The sequence below is a fragment of the Euphorbia lathyris genome, chromosome 8, assembly GCF_963576675.1.
Source record: "Euphorbia lathyris chromosome 8, ddEupLath1.1, whole genome shotgun sequence".
In the NCBI taxonomy this organism is placed as follows: Eukaryota; Viridiplantae; Streptophyta; class Magnoliopsida; order Malpighiales; family Euphorbiaceae; genus Euphorbia; species Euphorbia lathyris.
This window is the reverse complement of record NC_088917.1, coordinates 27,256,157-27,268,458: the sequence shown is the minus strand read 5'-3', so window position 1 is coordinate 27,268,458 and position 12,302 is coordinate 27,256,157. Positions and strand designations below refer to the sequence as shown.

General features: G+C 35.9%; 1 protein-coding gene across 1 annotated transcript; it reads left to right on the top strand.

Moving 5' to 3' along the window:
• The first annotated feature begins 277 nt into the window (after positions 1-277).
• Positions 278-5,935, top strand: LOC136203680 (zinc finger CCCH domain-containing protein 64). The gene is made up of 11 exons (XM_065994881.1): positions 278-405; positions 485-758; positions 978-1,107; positions 1,213-1,332; positions 2,192-2,309; positions 2,567-3,024; positions 3,178-3,463; positions 3,849-3,942; positions 4,229-4,374; positions 5,248-5,455; positions 5,535-5,935. Exons 1-10 carry the CDS (start codon positions 331-333, stop codon positions 5,359-5,361), a joined length of 1,815 nt encoding a protein of 604 aa, XP_065850953.1. The 5' UTR covers positions 278-330; the 3' UTR covers positions 5,362-5,455; positions 5,535-5,935.
• Positions 5,936-12,302: the final 6,367 nt, after the last annotated feature.

The window sequence follows — 12,302 nt, the reverse complement described above, 5'->3', positions numbered from 1 at the left end:
AAAAACTAGTATATATATATATATATATATATATATATATATATATATATATATATATATATATTCAATTTATACATTCTTTTACAAAGTTGAGAACAAATTAAATGCCATATATATTAAATAGCTTCATTTATTGAGAATATCTATTAGGCAAGTGAGGCCCAATTTGGATCATTTATAGCCTATAGGCTTGAGTTTTACGAGAGCCCAAACAGAAAAGGCCCAAGTCTCGGTTCCTCTTCCACCCGACTAATTCATCTCTGCAACAGACCAGCTTTTCCCCCTTCTTCTCTTCTTCACACTCCCTTGCTTGCCATTCGCCACAATTTCATGGCTCCACCGAGAATCCTTCTCTGCGGCGACGTTCTAGGCCGCCTCAACCAGCTCTACAAGCGTTTCCAATCGGTTTCTATCTTTCCTTTCATGTCAATTTGTGTCATTCTTGTTATAATTCAGAGCTTGTTTGACACTAATGAAACTTCAGGTGAACAAGTCAGCGGGACCATTTGATGCGATCTTCTGTGTCGGACAGTTCTTTCCGTCCTCTGAGGAGCTTCTAAATGAATTCATGGACTATGCTGAAGGCCGTTCTCAAATTCCCCTTCCTACTTACTTTATAGGTGACTACGGCGTCGGTGCCCCTAAACTTCTATCGGCCATTTCGAGAAACTCCGCGAACTTGGGGTTTAAAATGGACGGGTTCAAGATTTCTGAGAATCTTTACTGGCTTAGAGGTAGCGGCAAGTTCACATTTCAAGGTAAATTCCACTGAATTTTTCGTGCCGTTCAATTAAGCAAAACGCTGTCTAGTTTAGGCTTATTCACACTGGTCTCAGCTATCAATCAATTGCAGCTTTGGTTCATGTTAATCAATCAATTAGTTGAAGTTCGTACAATTGCTATGTATCCTATGGTTATCTCTATCTTAATTTCAGTTGTTTTATTGCCTTACTGATATTTGTGGCATTGGCATTCAGGGTTGTCTGTTGCCTACTTATCTGGTAGGCAGTCATCCGGAGGTCAACAATTTGGAACATACGGGCAAGATGATGTTGATGCCTTGCGAGCATTGGCTGAGGAACCTGGAATAGTTGACTTGTTTCTAACATATCCTTGTTTTGTTATTTATAAACTTCTTATACCAGTTGCTCCGATTATGTTTACTGGTTTCACTTTCTAGCTATGTGTTTGACTTCCTTAATAGTTCATCACTAATGAATGGCCAAGTGGGGTCACAAATAGAGCTTCTACAACTGATATTCTCACAGGAATATCGGATTCTGTTGGCAGTGATTTCGTGGTATCTGAGTTAGCAGCAGAGATTAAGCCACGGTATGCCATTTTTTGTGGTTTTATCTGTGCATATCATGATATACAAGTGTATAGTTATTAAAGGCGCAAGGGGGTCCTGGAGCCTTGGCGCAAGGCGCAACTTAAGGCGCGCGCCCGAGCGAGGCACAAAAAAAGAAAAAAATCATAAATTCGTAATACTAGTCACAAATAGTCAAATACCAACTATAAAACCATAAAATGCATGAGTTAAGTTCTAGTTAACTACTAAGGCATAATCCTAAACTCATAATTCCGACTTAAAAGTTAAAAGTAAAGAAAACACTAATAGTCTTCTTGACTCTAGAAAACAACTAATCTTTAACTTCCTCCTTTTTTACTGATAAAAATTATAAAATAATATACAATATATTAATTTTAATTATATTATTATGTTTATCTATAAAAAGATTATTTTATTCTGCTGGAGCCTTAGCCGAGGCGCATGTTTAATACCTGTACCTGTTTTTTTACAATGTAGTTTATGGGATTCTTTCATTGTAACGATTCCTTTTTCTACAATGTATGTAGTTTATGGGATTCTTTCATTGTAACGATTCTTTTCTCTACACGATTTCTTAACTCAGAAGAATAGTGCTATTGTTTGATAGCTAAAACTTAAAGAATGTAGGCAATATTATAATGTCTAAGTATAACATCTGGTTGCCTGCTTATGTGAATTGAAACTGATAGGCGAATTTCTTCAACCTCATACTTCAGTGATCCTTTTTCTCTTTTTGTCCCATTAGAAATGAATTGTGCATTTAATATTCACCTTTGACTGTAACAAAAAAAAACACCTTTGGTGGAATTATTATTATTATTTATTATTCTTCTGATAATTATTTGTTCTCTGTGGTAGCTATCACATTGCTGGTACAAAGGGTGTATTTTATGCTCGTGAACCTTATTCTAACAGCGACGCTGTGCATGTAACCCGCTTCTTAGGTCTTGCTTCGGTTGGAAATAAGGATAAACAGGTTTAGTTATTCTTCTCATCATGGTTTCCAATAACTTCTATTAATGCATTTTTTAATAATCTTATATTGAGAATATGAAGGTGTATCATTTGAATGCTAACCTATAGCAGTTTTGGCTTGTGCTTTATAAGACACATGTTGAACTTTTCATTGATACTATTAGTCTATTACTATCTTGTGATTTTTATTTTGCCTAGTTCGTTGAGATTATCGTTTTTGGCATTCAATAACTCTTTTATCCTGTACTTGTTCCTCAGAAATTCATCCATGCGATTTCTCCCACTCCAGGATCTACAATGAGTGCTGCTGATATTAGCACAAAACCCTCTAACACTACCTTATCACCATACACATTCGTAGATCAATCAGGTCACGCAAAAGAAGTCACCAAGAGACCTAGTGACAGTGACGCTGTATCTGATTCACAGTACTGGAGATATGATGTCTCCCAAAAACGTAAGAAAACTGGAGCTGGGGATGGAGATAAACTGTGTTTTAAGTTTATATTTTCAGGTTCTTGTCCACGAGGAGAAAAATGCCACTTTCAACACGACATGGATACAAGGGACCAATATTTGAGAGGTGTTTGTATTGATTTTCTCATCAAAGGAAAGTGTGAAAGAGGTCCAGACTGTAACTACAAGCACGATTTTCAGAGTGAAGGTGAGACCAATTCTCACAAGAGACAAGGCTCTGAAAATGCTAATGCTAACAGGTCAGTATTTGATTATGTGATTGATTTGACATTCATGTTGCTTTCTGTTTGGGGTTTAAGCATCTCATTTTTATTTATAGTTCATTTATGCTTGTTTTTGTATTTGTTTTGAGGATTCTTTTTGTAGCAATTAATCCTGTAATTGTGTTGCAGGTCAAAAGAGTGCTGGTTTTGTTTGTCAAGCCCCAGTTTGGAGTCACATCTTATTATTAACATAGGAGAAAACTACTATTGTGCCCTACCCAAAGGCCCCCTTGTTCAAGACCACGTACTATTTGTTCCCATTGAGCATTCGCCTAATACCCTTTCGCTACCCCAAGAATGTGAATCTGAACTTGATAAACTTTTGAACGGTCTTGAATTATATCATAAGAGTCATGGAAAAGAGACTGTATTATTTGAGTATATTTCCAAGCGTGGTACGCATGCTAATCTTCAGGTAAAGTGAAATACTTTCCTCAATTTGCATGCATATGGATGCTTGACATATTGAAAATTTTGGAATGCTTACAAAAAATCCTTTTTTCTTCAATTGAAACTACCAGTGTTTTTCCAACTCTCTCTCTCTCTCTCTCTCTCTCTCTCTCTCTCTCTCCTTACTTGGAATTAACAAGGCATGAGATTGCTTCTCAACTTCTTGCCAGTGGTATATTAGTTTTAGTACATGACGAACTTTTTTATTTTTTAAGTTTGTCTCGTCTCTTTAAGGTCTGATCGACAGAAAAATGACACGAAATGAATGACCAAGTCTATAATATTATTACTTTGCATTTTCTATATCACTTCTTGGTCTTTTATCTTACTCTCTCTATTTCTTTCCATAGGTTGTTCCTGTTCCGTCATCCAGAGTGGCTTCCCTTAAAGATATATTTAATATGGCTGCTGAGAGGTTGGGCTTTAAATTTGTGACAATGAAATGTAAGTTTTGTCAATCCAAGTTTTCACGTGTAATTATTCTATATGGAGTTTGTTTATTTCTAAGGTTGTCCCAGTGAGCCATTGTTTCATGAGATAACAATATTTATCTCCTTGGCCTGATTTTAAAATGTTTCCTTTGGAACAATCAATCAGCACATACCTCCTCTATAATCATGCTACTTTTGACTCAGCCATCTTATAGATAGCCACTTTGGTTGTAGTTTTTTACCAACAATTGATATTCTTCTCTGTCATATCATCTTTTTATATTGTGTTTCTCTTGCAGTCAACAATATATCAGATGGGAGACAATGGCTGAGGAAAGAGTTCGATAGGAACTATAGTTTCTTCTATGTGGAACTCCCTGATGGTACAATGTTATCCCGTACCATTGAGGAGAATGAGAAATTTCCAGCACAATTTGGACGTGAAGTAAGATATTGTTACTCTAAATTTAACTGCTATATGCTAGATTCTGCTGAATTTTGTCATTTTGTTGGTTGGGATAATTGATGCAACTCATTTGGTTTCCTTTAACTGAACCTGGGGCACTAATTTTTTTATTTTTATTTTAATGCTGCTGAGGTCTACAATTATCTTACCTGTGTTGGTAAGGTAAGGTTGTTGCCCCTGACGTTGTGTGTTTTAATTCAATGTAACTACTTAATTGTGTTTAGGCTCTTTTATTACTGTTAACTATAAATTATGGTTACAAGAAATGACTAATTTATGGGGCGATGACTAGTGATTCCATTGATTGTCTCTGTCTTAGTTCTTAAGTCACAGAATGAACTGCATTTATGTAATTATACAAGAACAATCATGTTAGCCATTCATCGGTCATGCTTTCTGCTAGGTTCTTGAATTTCTGTTTCACTAGAATTTTAAATAATCCAACTGTTTATGACCTTATTTTATGAACTCGTTTGGAATGTGTGTTTGCATAGTTATCTACTCCAGTCAGTCACCATGGTAATCCACAATGAAAATGATGGCATGTCTTGTCTGTTTCAAATCATGATAAGTTGCATTATCGTGAGAAATTTTTGGATGATTACTTGTATTTTTATGTGTGGCATTTGTTCAGATTATTGTTCGTCTTCTTTATATTTGTGCGTAGGGAGTGATTGTATAATGGTGCCCTAGTAGCTGGTGAAAGTGATTCTGCTTTCCATCGTTTTCAATTTGCTTTCCTCAATGTTTTTTTATTAAGTGGCTGCAATGGACAATTGCTGAAATGTGTGAATATTATAAATTTATTGCTGGCCCCTTGTATTTGAAATGTAAATATTCTGGCTTCTGCAGGTGCTAGCAGGGTTGCTGAATATGCCAGAGAGAGCTGATTGGAGGAGTTGTAATCTTAACAAAGAAGAAGAAACTAGAGTGGTTGAAAAATTGAAGAAACTTTTTGAAGGATAGGATCTAACTCAATCAAACACATGACAGAATTAACAGGCTTGTGCTTGATATGGAGCTCTACTAGGTTCTCAAATGGTGATGCTACATTCCTCAGGTACTTTGACCTTTTAAATTTTAGATCAGCCTAGGTCTTTTTGTCTTCATATTTGTCATAAAACTATTATTTGGAGCAGTGCTGGAGTGATCCCGTTATATAATCGATATACCTATGTCGGGTTTATGTCACAACAAAGTACCCGGATGGTCTCCTCTGTCTGGCTTGCTTCACTGTTTCACATCGTTTCATGAACTGGAGGATCAGAAATGATCTACTGCAGAGTCAATCTCCTCTTTTCTGTTGTTTATTACAATCCAATCAAGATGTCTCGTCAGGTACAAGGAAAGCCTGTTGTTTCCGTGTGTGGCCTCTTTGGTGTGAGTCCCCTAGGGGTATCCAAATGATGCTATTTGTTTATCCAGCTCAGTAATTTTGTGCTTCATACAGAAATGAAAATTGAGTGTCTAATTTTTTATACGGTATTCTACCATTGTTTTATCCAACATAGCTGCGGGGAATCTAACTAGATGTTCCTAATCGTTTTTCTTCCTGGGAAACTCATTATCTTATCTTGTTCCTAGTTGATATGGTTCAGTATTTAAACAAATATTAGTATTAGTAGCTGCCGCTTTTAACCTTGCTGTGTACACTTGCATGCCTTGAGTTATGCTTTCTTCTGGATAACACTCTATGTGATAGGGAAAAAAAAAAAAGACAAATGTATATTGAGTACTGGACGAGTCATGTATTGCTACTTAAGAATCCCAGATCTACTGGGATCCTGGATATTTAATAAAAGAGATAAGGTCCAAATTTGCAGTGCAGATTTATCCATAACTTACAAAATGGTAACATTTTACCTTTATCCATAACTTACAAATGGCAAAAGCAATTTTACCTTCGACTGCCATGTGGACTCTCCAAACAAGTTCGTCGATAAATTGAAATAATTTTGTGCATTTTGGAAGATTATTTGTAACTGTGTTATTAGCATACTAAATATTTTAGGCAATTTTTTGTTATTAATTTATATGTGGTATACTTAGTTGGTATTTTGGTAGATTGTTTGTAACCGATAGTAAGCATTCTGTACATTAGGTGTAAATATCTTTTTTCGGGCTTTTATCTTGGGAGAAAGAAATGGTAGGGCCCAACAGAAGTTGCAGGACCTTAAGGTAGTTCAGTGGGACCAGAAAAATGAATACATATATTTTTGCATTCCATGTTATGAAAAAGTCCATAGGAAAGTGAGGAGGTTCCTTGTGTGTGGTTTGGGTAATATTCTATATAAAGGACCTGGACCTCTCTCTCTTTGGCAGCCTTAACTAAAGAGTAAAAAAATTCAATAACTGCATAAGCCTTGACAGAAGAGAGTGATAATAAAGTAGTTGAAACCCATTGTATTTATGAGTGGTGATGGTGATGGTCCCAGGCTTCTGTTCAGTTGCTTATAGACAATGGCAAACAAGAATTGCTCAATCTAGCAACTCTGTTGGGTAACGATTCTATTGAGGACAAAAGTGAAGAAAAGAGTGAGTGAGTGAGTTTCAAGTCTCCTGTTGGATTTCATTTTATCTCAATGATGGGCGTAGTGGGGGCCTCTTAGATTTCCCTTGCATTACCACGTGGGATTGGGCAAAAGTGGCTCATATACGAGAACTTCTACAGTTGATCGGGTGTAATGGATCCAACCAATGGAAAAAGAGAATCATGATACCTTATTGGGTGATGATTGTTATAAGGAAAGAAAGTGTACAATTGTCACATTTCTATTGGCAAGGTCCAATAGACCGGGGCTAGAGTAGAATTTCTCATATCCTTTACCAAATTTCTTCACTTGCATTTGAGCTCTTTTGATCCATGCATTTCTATTTCTTCTTTCCTATCCAGCAGCTCCTCACTATTGTCTCTATTAAGAACTTGATTTGTGCACGATTTGAGCATTGCTTTCCCATATCCCAAAAGTATCTCTTAAAAACAGTTTCCACAGCTTATCAGAAAAACTACTGATGTTAAATTTGTTCGGGACAAAAATAGCTCTTTTTTCTCAGTTTTTTCCCACAGCAGGTTCTATTAGCCACATTCCAAACTAGTCCATCTATGGAGATCAATAATTGTACAACAGTATTATCATAGTAATTTTTTTACTCAGCTTCAATTTGTTAATTGTTATTTAACTCATTTGTTAATTTCTTTGATTTTAACCCATCAACCTAGATTATAATTCTATTGTGAACCGGTGCAATGGACCTGCTCAATAATAAATGAGATGCATACTACTTTACTTGGAAATTACTTGTGTAACGAAAAAAGTTATAGGTGAACTAAAAGGGTCCAACATAAATGTACAAGGGCCAATTGAATAGGCTAAATTATAATTTTTCCCTTTGAGATTGATACATATAAAATACTCCTAATAAAATTTATAATGTTTGTATGTTTTAGAGCTCTTATATAATATAGAGACAACCTATTGTTCTCTCTTTAAATTTGTTAATAATTAGTAAATGGTCCACCACAAATCCATGTGCTTCGGCTTATTTTGAGAACATTCCTTGCTGTAATCAATTAGTAGAAAATAATACTAAATAGGTATTTTTGTTACGGATTAGGCTATGTTTACTTTGTTTTTGACAAAGTAAGTATTACTTTGTTTTTTCCATCATTGGATGGTGATGAACTTTGACAAGGTAAGCTCATCCAATGGTAGGAAAAACAAAGTAAGTATAGAAGGCACCTTTTGTTACTTCTTGCTTAGGAATGTGTTTTTAGAAAAAAACGTTGTTTTTTCTATGAATGCCATGTTCTTGATAGCTGAGTTCTGTATTGTTCCTTTTTGCCTTTTCTTACTTTTTGGTAAACACACGTTACCTAATTGTTAGATAGGGTAAATTAGTGAAATGCATTAGTTAATTTCTTCATTTTTAATAATAATATTAGGACATTCTTTATTTTTGTCTTCAATTATTAGGTCCCTTCCCTTTTGGTTATCTTATTACCCAAAGAAGCGGTCCTCTGAATTTGCTTAAAGCGATAAACATTCTAATTTGTTCAAAATCTCTTTTGTTCTACCATGTAACCATATCATTTTAAGCAAAACCAGGGGTTAATAAGACACTTTGTAAGTTTAAGGGGTAATTATATTTTTTGGGGCAAGTTTAGTGAGCCTTGATATTTATTTTTAACTCATTAATTCTTTGATCCTTTAATTTTTTGTCACATTAAGTTCTTGTTCGCTAAATTAGCTGGATGTGAACATCTAATTCAATTAAAAGAACATTATTTCTTTCATCTATATCTAGAAATATATGTTTTACAGTTTCAAGTAAGGTTTTTATAATGTCACACATAAAAAAAATTATTTTCGAACGCATATAAAATAAACAATGCTTTGATAATATAGTTTTTCTTTTTGCCAAAGCTAATTTTTATGTTATTTGGGATTTAATGTGATAAAATGTAAAAGATACAATTGAAATGAAATATCATGATTTAATTCACGAAAATTAGAATGATCATGACTCTTAGAAATCCATCAAAATTTGGGACTTTTAAAACGCTTTTTGCCTTCTTTTTCTTTCTTCATCACTAATAACATGTGGATTTTGCGTTTTGAATCAGTTCAAGGAAGCCTTAGTAGATGTTATAAAGATCCTTACAGAGGGTTCAAATACGGACTAACGAATGGCTCTAGGATGTTCCGAATCCAGATGAGAAACGCCCAAATGGCAGCCACATCGGCACCATAGTCGGTATTGATAGTTGGAAGGCATGAGCCCACACGGAATATATTTAGAGAATGCTAGTGTGAACACAATGAGAGAAAAGTGATACATGTGGAGGATTCTTATTGGGGGCAGAGCGATCTCTTTGTAGGAAGGTGACACCTTAAAACCCTGATACAAATCTCAACAACCTATGAATAAAGGGTTTAAAGGAATTTTTTAAATAAGCTAGAAAGTGTGAAGGAAGAAATGGAAGATGAACAATTCCTATTTATAAAGGGCAATTAAAACGGTCAAGAGAAATGACTCCTTTAAGCCGTTTTATCTGCACCTTATACTCGTGCGCATTTGTTTCTCCTCAAGACACCACTGCTAAAATGCATTTTTATCCCTCACTAGAGAGGCTTTTGATAACTTGTAGTTGCAGATATTGTTTTTCGGATCAATGCAATGAAGTCTTGATTGGGTGTCCTAAGGAAACTTATAAAGGGTTCGGACACGGACTAACGCGCGACTATGATGTTTCAAATCCGAACGCCAAACACCCGACTAGCAGCCAATGTAGCATCGTTCTGAATCCTTTAAATATCGAGAGTTTGGGATTCAGACGTGGTTGGTATTGGTAGATGGAAAGTATGAGACATATATGACATATATCTAGAGAATGCTAGTGAGAACATAATGAAGGAAATACACAACATGTGGAAGTTTCTTATTGTGACAACGCAATCTCCTAATAAAAAAGTGATACCTTAAAATCCTAATAGAAATCTTAACATCTATAAATAAAGAGTTTTAAAAAAAATTTCACATATACTTAAAATTCTAGTTTCCATTACACTTTCGCCATTTGTAAAAACTTAAACACACTGCGAGGGTCATTTGAGATCTCAAATATAAAAAAAAAAAAAAACTCAATTTATCAATCAATATTAAACAATTGTTTATTGTAGCTGTTAATAATTGCAAGATTTTATTTTTTTCTGATTATTATTATTATTATTATATATTTATTTAATTATTTTTTTCTGATTGAGGGCGAGCCTTGGCGCAACGGTAAAAATGTTGTTGTCGTGTAACTAGAGGTCACGAGTTCGAGTCTTAGGAGCGGCCTCTTGCCAATTAAATTGGCAAGGGAAGGCTTGCCCCCAATACACCCTTGTGGTGGGACTCCTCCCCGGACCCTAGCTCAGCAGGGACGCGTAATGCGACCGGGCCATTTTTTTTTTTTTTTTAGTGTGAATTGAGATAGATTGCTAAAAGAAATAATGTATTTATTTTGGAATGTAGTAGGAGGGAGATTCTACGAATCAAAATGTTTTCTAGTGAAAGGAATGTAGAGCCAAGCGACATATGAGTAATGAGACAATATGCCTATATCACGTGATTCATTATTTCTTTTCTTTCTGCTCTGATTTTTCACCTTATTCTGTCATATTATCATTTTTCAAATTTTATACATAATATCTAAATTATAAACTTGAGGATTCAAATGTCATCAAATATTTATTTTAAATCTAAAGGAGCAATTAAATTAAAGATGCATATTCCATGTATTTTTAAATTGTAATTTTTTACTTTTTACTTTTTTATAAATAAAATATTTACCTTTCTTCTTAAAAAATACTAATAAATTGTAGTAGCTTAACCAACAAAAAAAAATTAATAATCTTTTTTTTATAAGAAATATCTAACCAGCTTTTGGATAGTTCATTATAAAATATAAGTCGTTTTAATAACCAATGCCAGATCAAGAGAGACAGTTGTCTCCTTAGGATCTGTTTGGATAAAGGTTTTATAATGTTCATTAAAGAGAGGGAAGGCCCTGCTCCCGTGGTTTCACTGTTAAAACTGATTATTTTATTCTTGGTTTGTAAGTGTATCCACCACCGACAACAGTGGCTATTCACTTTCGCAGATGGTTTGCACCTCTATGGGTGGGACTGCTGGCCACATAAATTCTTTCCATTTCCAAAGGCGATGATCGAACCCTGAACCTTTGGTTAAGGGAGGAGGAGCCTTTACCACTCAACCACAATCCCGTGATTTTTTATTAATTCTTTTTAATGTGTCTAGAATTATAATAAATGGTTTTAAAAGAATTAAATTTAAACATTATATATAAATAAGACATTTGAGTTAACTTGTTTAAAAACATACGCAATAAAATGGAAATATTTAGTAATCAGGATACGTGGAATAGTGAACTGGCTCTCTCCGGGTTAGGTTCCCGCGTTCTGCGATGATCGTCCCTGCGCGGGGAGCGGTCCCTGAATATACTCCAATGATCAAGACAGTTAGTAGCTCAAGGAAAAATATTCTTGTTATTAAAGTAGAGTTTGGAGATAATGTTACCCACCCCTTGTTTAGGTTGTGTCTCCCTTATTTATATTGATCCTTCTTGGGCCTTGCTGGGCTTATGGGCCAGCTAGTCCCCCCCCCTCTCGGTCAGGTGTACCGAGTATTGCATGCGAGGTGTAGTCGGGGAGCTCACAGCGTTATCACTTCCGTATTGAGCAACGGGAAGCACAAAAAAAGGTTTCTCGCGTCGGGGTGGTTGACGTGACCTTTTCTATTGCCGCATGCGCTCCTTGTTTTAACGCGAAAAGTAATTGCCCCTTCATTAATGCTTCTGCACGCGCCGTAAAGCATCGTTCGATACCGTGTCCTGTCGGCGCCTCCGCTCTAGTTATAAATAGTGGAAAAAAGGTCCTAAACTTTCTTTGCAAAGACTCATCTGGTGTGTACTTCTTGCCCATCTCGTTCCTTGGACTCCTTGTTTCGTTGCCAGCATTGTAACCTGCTCTCCGCTTTTTACTAGAATTTTTCGAACGTCGGGCTTGCCTGTTCGTGACGCTCGTTGGAGGGTGGTTTGTTCCTGTGGTCGAGACGCCGTGTGAGGTCAGTCTTGCCTCTTCCTCATCTTTTCTGCTTCGTTATTTAATTTGTTTATCTTGGGAGGGATAGTATGTCAGAGGGTTCTTCGCGGGGAGCCCTAAAACGACTGCCGCTAGTGACACCGGGCGACTTTACACTTCGTGAAGCTTCCCGAAAACGATCTGTAAAGCGAAAAAGGCGAGTAGGGATGGCAGAGGAGGGTGGTATTTCTGCTGGAAAGAAAAGGAAAACCGTCATGGTACGCGCGCCGCCCAGCATTGAGCGCCCGCCTGGAGGGGCCG